Below are 10,135 nucleotides of genomic sequence, written 5' to 3' on the forward strand. Positions count from 1 at the left end.
CTCTCTTGACTGATATTAATAGAAGTTTGTAAAAGACGTAATAGATTCGGCTTGAATTTGCTGTGTAAAGGTTTGTTTGCTTTTGTTTGTTTTTTTACATCCTTAAAGCACTTATAACAATATTGTCAATACTGGGAAAATCAGCTTTAATACGTGTAATTGATCTGTGTTATTTATGAAACTGTCTTAAACATTAAAAAGATTGACAGTAGAACTGCTTCTGTCTGCATTCGTCAATGTTCTAGTTCATCCCTGAGTGTGCGGTGGGGTTGAGGTCAGGCTGGCCACACAGTCACACAGGGGAACATGGAGGGTCTTCCCCGAGCTGCTGCCACAGTGTTGGGAGCTCAATCTTAACGTTCCTCTTCCCTGGATCTAAGGGGCCAAGGCCAACCCTGAAGACCAGGCCTTATTCCTCCCCCAAACCATAACTGTTAGCATTGTGCTCTCTGCTAGGTAGCAGTCTCCTGCCATCCGCTAAACCCAGATTCGTCCGTCGGACTGGGAGATAGTAAAGTGTGATTCATCACTCTCATAGGTGGTGTGTTGTATATCAGTCACTCCACTCCAGAGTGCTGAAGAGTGTGTGGAGGAAGAACACCTCCGCTGTTTCACTCCGTTTGAAGCATCCTCTGGGAGCAACATCAGCAGAAGAGTTGTGTCAGGAACTTTATTGAGATGAACCTCCACATCCAATCGGCTACATGTCTCAGATCACGATGTGTTTCGCGACTTTGCATGTTCGAACACTTTGCCACTGAGCTGGTGTTGCTTTTAGACACTTCTTTGTCACAATAATAACACTTACATTTGCTTACTGACGTGGCAAAAATGGCATCCCAAGACAGTGCTGTGTTGAAGGTCAGAGAGTTCTTCAGTATGACCACTGTTACTACGAGGGCTGTACTATGGTGATCACATGACTTTTGGTGAGTTCTGTGTAAACCTGAAGAGCTGCTCATCAATACCACAGACACATTTATACTGTTTCTATGATATTTACATACATACATTATTATTCTTTTTAAAAAGAGCAATAAATCCATTAGCCATCCTTAGGGCACGCTATGCTGCTGCCATCTGCTGGTTAAGTATGGTGTTTCCCCAATCTGGTTGTGAGCTGCAGGTTTCAACATGTTCCCACTCTAACACCAGCCATCAACTCAGATTATTAGGAATATTATGATTCTTGTGTTATGTGTAAGAAAACTATGAAAAATGTGTAATTCAGGGAATCTCCAGCACCAACGTTGGGAAATACTGCATTCAAATGATTCGGAAAATCTGAGCATGAAATTAATTATGCATTACATCTTCACAATGTGTAATTAATCATCCCATGTAGAAAAGAGTACAGAGGGTACGTAACAGGGTCTTGGTATGCATGTAATGAATTCTCTCTTCTCTTTCTTCCACGTTCCTCTCTACTGCTCCAGTTCTGATTCTTCAAAGATGTATACTCGATGCCCGTTTAAATCCCTCATCCTGTCAATCTTCATGAAGAGCTCCCTCACCTGATCAGAGTTGCTGGCCTTGTTGTTGAAGACGTGATATCTGTCTCCGTACCTCGCGAGGAGCTGCTTGAAGGAAGGGTCCGCTTCTTTTATCAATGTTTCCACTGAGCACGTTAACTGGTCTCCATGAGTGAAGAGGACCACGGTGAAGTCTCTGCATCTCTGCCCATATACGTTTTCCATCTTTTCCACTATGCCCTGCTGGTTCTGCGTGAGCGCCCCCAGCTGGATGACCAGAAGAAACGCATGAACAACCGGAGCGCACCAGTCGATGTCCCTGAGCAGGTCTTGGGGGGAGTACTTCCAGCAGTCCAAGGCAGGAGTGTCCACCACGCGGACGCCTCTTCCACAGGACCGGCCGTGGGACCAGTCGCAGCGCCGGACCTCAGCGCTGAAACTGCGTGGTGTGAATTTCTCCTCGCCCAAGATGATGTTTCCTGATGTGCTCTTGCCACAGCCAGCCTGTCCCACCATCACAATCTTCAGGCATAAACCTTCTAGAGAACAAGACAACAGGTCAAATTCTAGCAAAAAAGGGTCCAGAAATGAATATTATTTACTGTGTGAGCTGTGGTAATTTGAAATTTGAAATTTTGAATTATTTTGAAATTTTGAAATTTTTGAAATTTGAAATTTGAAAAGTTTTATTTCGGTTATGTGCTCCACAATCAAAAAGAATATATATACCAACAAACAAACAAAACAACAACACAACCTCAGTTATAAATAAACATATCAGCAAAATACATATAACCGAAAAGGTATAGGTTGAAGCTTGTAGCTTATTATACCTACCCTTTTTACATTAAGCCATTCTCATAAGTTGTATACCAAAGCAAAGTCACAAAATAACATTAAAATAAATAATAAATAAATGAATAATTAAATATCACCTAATCCATATATAATCATTGTACAAGTTTATAAGAATTTACTACTTTACTCTTGTACATCTTGCTCACATCACAGTGTGAGCTGTGGTACAGATTTGAATGGGCTGTCTGAGGGGGACACGTGTGGAGTTATTTCATAAATGGTAGATTAAGACTTTTGTGCCAATTTGTGGTCTTCAGAAGTATCTTAGTTCACACAGCACTTGAATGGACTCACCGTCTATTGTGTAGAATCTTCCTTTGTTCAAGTTTCTCATCTGGTCAATTTTCCTGAAGAGCTCAGTTACCTGATCGCGATCATCAGACTCATTGTGAAACACATGGTATCTGTTTCCATATGTCCTAATAATCTTCTGGAGGGGATCTCCTGCCATGTGGATGAACTCCTCAATGCTGCCCTTCAGGCTGTCTCCATGGGTGAAGAGAAGCACTGTGATGTCTCTCACTCGCTCCCCGAAGATCTCCTCCATCTTCTTCACCACGTCACGCTGTTCCTGTGTGAACCTCCCCAGCTGCACGACCAGCAGGAAGACGTGGACCACCGGAGCCCAGAAGTCAACATCTCCGAGCAGGTCGTCCGTGCTGAGCTCGGGGTAGTCCAGGCCGGGCGTGTCCACCACGTGGATCCTCCTGCCACAGACGTCGGCGTAACAACCCGTGCAGTGCTTGGTTACAGCAGAGAAACCGAAGGAGGAGATAAAGTGGCCTTGTCCCAGGATGGTGTTACCTGAGGCGCTCTTTCCACAGCCCACCCTGCCCACCAGCACCACGCCGAAACGGTGCTGATAACCTGCAAGCCCAACAATTGAACAGCTAATCAGAATCTTATTGCTCTCGCTTACTTTGTACGCAAACGTGCAGTTTAATTGGTCGAAATAACAGAAGCAGCAGCAATGTACACCACCGTCTGAGAAATGGGCAGAGCTAAACTTCTCACCAATACTGGGACTAGCCCCTGCCATGGTTCCCAGCAGTGATGCCAAGACACACATCATTAGCTTCCTGTGGTTACTGGCAGCACATACTGTGGAGAAGCTGAACTCTTCCTGCTTTTGATGTTTTTAAGGTGGAGCAGTTGGAGGTGGTGAATCTGAATCATACAAGTGAACGTAAACATGTTTACAAGTATGGCCTACAACACACCCCATCCAGCAGCACACCCTGACCAACTCATTTACATAGTAACATATTCCTGTGGTTCATTTCACCCATAGAAATCTTGATTAATAATGTTTTTTAAACCTTATAACAGACATATGTAAATTTTACATTATTACTCATAGAATGGGGGAAACCCACAAATAGAAAAAATCTGTAATATTTTAAAGCACCAGAACCTTAGTCTATCCCATTACAGTTATAGCACATTAAACATAAATATCTGCCCCTTCCATTTATTGTAAACATGAATATGGGACTTTATATGGGACATTTTAAATGAATCACAAATGTCAATACTCATACAATCTTGTGTTATAATTTTCAATAATTAGTTTATGACTATGCTATTCCAAAATCAAAGAAAAAAAATGCCTTCTCAGATCAATGTGCCAAAAAAATCTCTTAAAAATCGCAGTTATTAAAATAAGTCTCTGTGGCCGAGCAAAACTGTCCTGCCACACTGACACCTCTGAACATTCTGCTAATGTCAACATACCTTCACTGTAGAAGTCTGATCCTGTAAAGCTGATCCGAGGACATCCAGATCTCTCACAAGGCGTTCTTCAACATAAGGAAAGTTGAAAGTGAAATGCTTTGAGACTCTGGGCAGTATGTTAGAGCCCAGAAACCTGTTCCTCTTGTTCATTGCTTTTTAACTTAATGCTCTTTTTTACTCACCATTGTCGTAAAGGTTACAGAGAGCTTTGAATAAGGAACACCACTCTAGACCATTTCCTTGGTTACACCACATCTTGGTTAATTTGTTTGTATATTAACTTTGGTTACATGGTAATGTATTATCATTCTACATTCTATTGCAAGGTCACATACCTTTTTTCCCCTAGACTACTGGTGTACCGACATCATGTTTTATCCTTAAAATACTTTCTATTCCTAAAATGCATTCAACCCAAGGATACTGGTGAGAAAACCTACAAGACCTTTTGCAGAAGCATGAAATTGTTCTACCAATAACGTCATGGCAGCGTCGAGACGGGAGAATCAAGCAGGTATGCTGGTTACATTTTTGTGTTCAGTCCTTTAAAGCCTAGAGCTAGGGCTTAGTCTGTGAGTGTATCTCAGCTGTTTTCTTATATATCCCATGTTTACATAAACTATGTGTTTCTATAAACACTGCTTATAATGAACTTTTTCAATACATACCCTACAGTTATATTTAACTTCTTGAAAGTTTGTGTGGCTCTTAATTCACAATAATGTAATAATAGAAAGCTGTCTCAAGCTATCTATAAAGGGTCGCATTCTTCTTAATTTATATCACTTTATTTTTGTTCCTAATGTCAAAATGACTGAATGGCTGAATAAATTACTTTGTTTTAGCACAAAGTTTAAAGTTAAAGGTAAAGGTAAAAGTTAACATTACAATATGTCTGTTGATGAACATGTATTCTTATATATTAATAATTTAATAAAGAAATTAATGTACTTCATTTACACATTTATTTTTATTTATTTGCATACATTTACTTTTGTAACCAGTGTCTATGACTGATGTACTTAATTAACAACAGGGGCAGTGCGTGAAGGCCAAGAATGTTCCACGAGAAGGTGCAGCAAATTTCTACCACCTATAAGTACGTCTGTTTTTTTAAGAGGGCTTTTACTGTAGAAACACCAGGGGTGGAAAGTAACAAATTACATTTACTCACATTACTGTAATTGAGTACTTTTTATTTGTAATTTTCTGAGTAGTTTTTGAAATATGTAATTTTTATTTTTACTCGAGTAAATTTTGACCTAAGTAGTTTTACTTCACTATATTTGAAGTTTGGTTCCAAAACGCGATAAATGCCATTAAAAAAAATTAGTTAGAGCCGGAATCAGAATGGTATGTGACCACTCTTGAAAAGCCAATATTCAAATTTTATCAAAACGCCACATCCGTCGTGTAATACTGCCCTACTTTCTCTCTTTCCAAAATGCAACAAACGCCAATCCTGATTTCCCGCAGAACGCCACATCTCCACTCATCCAATCACAGCGCACCACCACATATGGAAACATCATAGAACGACCTGTTGAGCCGCCCGGCATTTCTTGTAGCCTACTTTGTTAAAATATATCTCGTTTTTCACTCTCAAAGTCCGCTAAAATGAACGGTTTTGATGGTATAGAGGAGCCTGTTCGTATAGCAGCTATACTATTAATGTTAATAGTTATACTATTTTACTATTTATGTCTGTAACGGGTGCGAGGGAGTCGAGGATGCAAAGACGAGGTGCGTTCAAAGGCTACGTTTATTGAGCTTGACGCTGGACACACTCACGGCGTCTTGAAATAGCAATCACACTGAACAGTAAACGCTCACGGCGCATCATACCAGTAGAATACACTACACAGTACACGCTCACGGCGTGCTGACACGGTTTTACACACACACACACACACACACACACACACACACACACACACACACACACACACACACACACACACACACACACACACACACACACACACACACACACACACACACACACACACACACACACACACACACACAACGAATGTCACGTTAAAGACGAGCACCAAACGATACAAACACACACACTATATACACGTAGCCTAACAAGCACCGCGTGAAACACATTAGTCTTAACTAGACAAGTGAATACACACACACACCAACGGACGTACCTATAAAGACACGGACAACATTAACACACGCTCGAAGGGAGGGGTTCGGGGCTGTAGCGTGACAATGTCTTGTTCGTTAATGAAATGTTTTGAAATTTGTGTTTTTAGGCCCAATGGTCAAACTATTATATTAAGATGTACAATTTACAGTTATTTGTTTTTGTATTTTGCACATTTTCAGTCAAAAAAATGTTCTATTGATGCCAAAGGATATACAAGACATTTTGAAAAAAACATGGCATGGATTTATTGCGTTTTGCGAAAAAATGAATTGTTTTTTTTTAAATAAATCTTTAAATATTAAAATCTTCATTTGATTTGTTTGTGTTTTTTTAACCTTAGTATGGTATTTGATAGTTTGAAACAGAAAACAGTGGTTTTCAGCCTACCACTTTCTTGCTAAAGAAAACACAGTTTTACTCAAATTGATCAAAATGGATTTATAGCGTTTTGGAACCAAACTCTTCATTTGAACCCCCTCACGTTACTGAGTAAAAAATATTGATGGTGAACAATTAAATGCGGGCAGAAATGTAAACTTCTGAGTCCCGGAACTGAAAGTCAATTACGTTGTCAGGGCTGGCTCGGCTGCCGCTCCTCCTAACAACACTAGAGTCACCCGAGTCAGTCCAAGACTCTCCAGGCGCAATCAGCAGTGATCCGTTTTAGCTGTCTCTATGGCTTCTTAAGGAAGCTTAGTGAAACGGATCGCTGCTGAATCGTTTTTGCTCGCCTTCACATCCTCAACCCTTTCTCTGTGATCTCTGGTTGCGTTTCTTGTGTTTAGGTGTCTCGCCACCTTATGCTCTCTCTCACTCTCTCTTATCTCTCTTGCTTTTCTACTACTTATTTGAGTAACTATCTCCTGCGCTGCTTACTAGCCTACCTCAAGTTTTCCCCCTGCTTTATCTCTTCCTATCCGTTCTTTGTTTATTTTGGGAAGGGTTTTTGTTTCGTCGCGGTGTTCTGCCTGCTGCCAGTTACTTCCCCTGGCGTGCTAAGTTTAATTTTTTCACGTTGAGTTTTCTCAGCGTCTTTTCTGTTGCATTTCTCTCCCGTGTGTTTTGCGTTGAGTTTATTCTGCGTCTCGTGTGATTGGTTTTGCTGTGTGTGGGGGGGGGGGGGGGGGGGGGGGTGGACGCACGCACACATTTTGCTCTCTGTGTTTTGTCGGCACTTTGGAATACTATTTACCACTATTTATACCACTGATTTGCGGTATCTTGTGGGTATTTAATTTTGTGTGCATTTTGTTTTTTGATTAATTTGTCATTTAAATTTCTTTATTCTTATCATAGTGTTGTGATTGTCCTTGTGCTGTGAGGAAGTAGTTTCCTGAGCCCAGCTGATCTTTTGCAAGTGTGGATGTGCACTTAAATACGCTTTGAAATCGATTAGAACAACTTATGCTGAATTTGATTCATGACATCCTTTTTTGCATTAAATAACTGAAAGTAACTAAGTAACTTTTACTCAAATTACATTTAAAATGAAGTAATTTTGTACTTTTACTCGAGTAAATTTATGCAAAGTAAAGATACTTTTACTCAATTACAATTTTTCAGTACTCTTTCCACCTCTGAGAAACACACAACTGCTGCTGGCACGCTGACACCCTGGTTTTGTCTGTGCTAGTGGAGGAGCTGAGGCTTGTGCTGGTAGGCAAGACTGGAGTTGGGAAGAGTGCCTCTGGGAACACCATTCTGGGCCGGCCCGAGTTCCCAGTGGACTTTGCGGCACAGTCTGTGACCAAGCAGTGCCAAAGGATCCGGGAGATGAGAAGCAGCATCGCAGTCATTGACACGCCCGGCCTTTTCGACACTGAGCTCTCCGAGTCGTCACTGACAAGGCGTCTGGTGGAGTGCATCGCTCTCTCATCTCCGGGTCCCCACGCCTTCCTCCTCGTCATCGCTCTAGGACGCTTCACTGTGGAGGAGAAGAGAGCTGTAGAACGAATCCAGGCCATCTTTGGAGAGGGGGCAGCCAGGCACACAATGGTGCTCTTCACCCATGGAGACAAACTCAAGAAGGAGCCAGTTGAACAGTTTATTGAGAAGGCTGGGGACGTTCTCCAGGGGCTCCTGAGAACTTGCGGTGGTCGCTACCACGTATTCAACAACGAGAGCTCAAACCGGCAACAGGTAGTGGAGTTGTTCGATAAGGTCAAGCTGATGAAAGAGGAGAACGGGGGCGCGTTCTACACAAATGAAATGTATCAGCAGGTGGAGAGCGCCATCCAGAGGACAGAGGATGGACTGCGACAGAGGTATGAGAAAGAGTTGCAGGACAAAGAGGAGATGGAGACGCGGCTGATAGGTATGATGGCCGAGCTGAAAGTGAAAGAGTTTGATCTGAAGGACAAAGAAGAGAAGCTCCAACGACTGCAGTGTAAATATGAACAAGTTCGAACCGACAAACTTCAGCTGAAAAGGAAGCGTTTAACTCTAAGAAGTGAGGCCGAGACAGACAACAAACTGTCAGCCATCATCCGAGCCTTTTCCCACAAGTCCTCCTCAAAATGTGCCACACAGTAATGACCAGGGGTCGTTACTCATTTTTTTTTTCAGGCTAAAAAATGCAGCATGAAGTTACATATAATAAAAGAAGACAAATAAAATCTAGTTAGATTTCCATCTCAAACCACGACATATACTGAAATCAGTCATTATTGTCATTGATATATGAGAATGTTTAACTGTTCCATTGTTCTGAATCATCATACTTTGAAAATAAATATTTGGACTTTGTTTACGATTTTCCTCCCAAGTTTAGTGACGTATGTCATACTTACACAAAAATTAGGTAAATGCGTCTGTGGAAAATCAATCTCTCAAAAAATAATATCTGAGAGCAGGTGTTAAATAAGCTAGTACAGTGAAATTTACAGAAATATTCAACATGACAAATGCTGTTTATCAAACGGCAATCAGGTTTGCTAGCTGAAGAGATCGGCCATTTCCGCTGTTGACAGCGTTGTGTGCTATTTCAGCACACGTATGTCATGTCTCTGAGAATAAAAGTAGTGCTGAAGTTTCCTAGACTACTACAGTCCAGCAGGTGGCGCTCCAGTGTTAAATAAACATTGTTCCACACCTTGTGTGTACTCGTAGTTCTGGAAGACACTCCCATAATAGTGATTTTCCAATTTTGGGGTGGGGTGTGGGGGTACCACCACGGAGGACAAATTTCGTTTGCGGTGAAAAATCACAATTGACAAAATACGGCACATTACATTAATGCATTTGAAGTCATTCTGGTAATTTACCATAGGAAGAAGGAGAAAGAAACCATACAGCTGGTTTCCACAGTTGGTCAGTGCCTGATGGACAGCTTCATAGGTCTCAACACAGCTCACTGTGTACATACCTGTCAGGTTTTTTATTTAAAAATAAGGGAAAACTTCCACTGGTTGCTGCGAGCATTCCCACCAGCCCAACCAAGGTCCAGGGCCCCTTATATTTTACTTTTTTTTTTAGGAACGCCGCTGTTCCCGCTGTCAGCACTAACCTCGCGTGAACTGACACTCGGGCTACTGTAGGTTGTCATTCTCGCGAGGCTAGCGACATAATTCATTTTGGAGAGGCACTTGAATGCATTAAAAATATATATTATAATACGGGAAATATACGGGAGAATATTAATACGGGAGGAAGACGGGAAAGAGGGGTAAAATACGGTAGTTTCCCGGCCAAAACGGGAGACTTGACAGGTATGTGTGAAACTCTATGGTAGAGTATTGTTATACCTGTGCCCATAACCATGATACCAAATCTGTGTACGAGTCATTGTTGGCTTTATGTTTCATTAAGGGGATTTTCAGGATCTGAAAGACAGGAAGATTGGTCCAAGAGTATGAGATTGCTCAAGGTTCCACCTTTTTTATTAGGCCTACTAGTATAAACTTCACTG

General features: G+C 41.5%; 2 protein-coding genes across 3 annotated transcripts; one reads left to right on the plus strand and one right to left on the minus strand.

Moving 5' to 3' along the window:
- Nucleotides 1-47: 47 nt before the first annotated feature.
- LOC143476502 (GTPase IMAP family member 8-like) lies at nucleotides 48-4,305 on the minus strand. Of its 2 annotated transcripts, XM_076974727.1 has the most exons (5): nucleotides 4,247-4,305; nucleotides 4,065-4,129; nucleotides 3,345-3,497; nucleotides 2,625-3,197; nucleotides 66-2,011 (listed from the first exon to the last, which is right to left on the minus strand). In XM_076974727.1, exons 3-5 carry the CDS (start codon nucleotides 3,400-3,402, stop codon nucleotides 1,425-1,427), a joined length of 1,218 nt encoding a protein of 405 aa, XP_076830842.1. In that variant the 5' UTR covers nucleotides 3,403-3,497; nucleotides 4,065-4,129; nucleotides 4,247-4,305; the 3' UTR covers nucleotides 66-1,424. The 2 variants fall into 2 exon arrangements, with proteins under 2 accessions (XP_076830843.1, XP_076830842.1); XM_076974728.1 differs by having other exon boundaries at nucleotides 48-2,008; nucleotides 4,065-4,276.
- A 78-nt stretch (nucleotides 4,306-4,383) lies between these two features.
- LOC143476503 (GTPase IMAP family member 9-like) lies at nucleotides 4,384-8,947 on the plus strand. The gene is made up of 3 exons (XM_076974729.1): nucleotides 4,384-4,578; nucleotides 5,101-5,163; nucleotides 7,862-8,947. The coding sequence occupies exons 1-3, from the start codon at nucleotides 4,548-4,550 to the stop codon at nucleotides 8,758-8,760; spliced, it is 993 nt and encodes a 330-aa protein (XP_076830844.1). The 5' UTR covers nucleotides 4,384-4,547; the 3' UTR covers nucleotides 8,761-8,947.
- Nucleotides 8,948-10,135: the final 1,188 nt, after the last annotated feature.

The sequence above is a fragment of the Brachyhypopomus gauderio genome, chromosome 15, assembly GCF_052324685.1.
Source record: "Brachyhypopomus gauderio isolate BG-103 chromosome 15, BGAUD_0.2, whole genome shotgun sequence".
In the NCBI taxonomy this organism is placed as follows: Eukaryota; Metazoa; Chordata; class Actinopteri; order Gymnotiformes; family Hypopomidae; genus Brachyhypopomus; species Brachyhypopomus gauderio.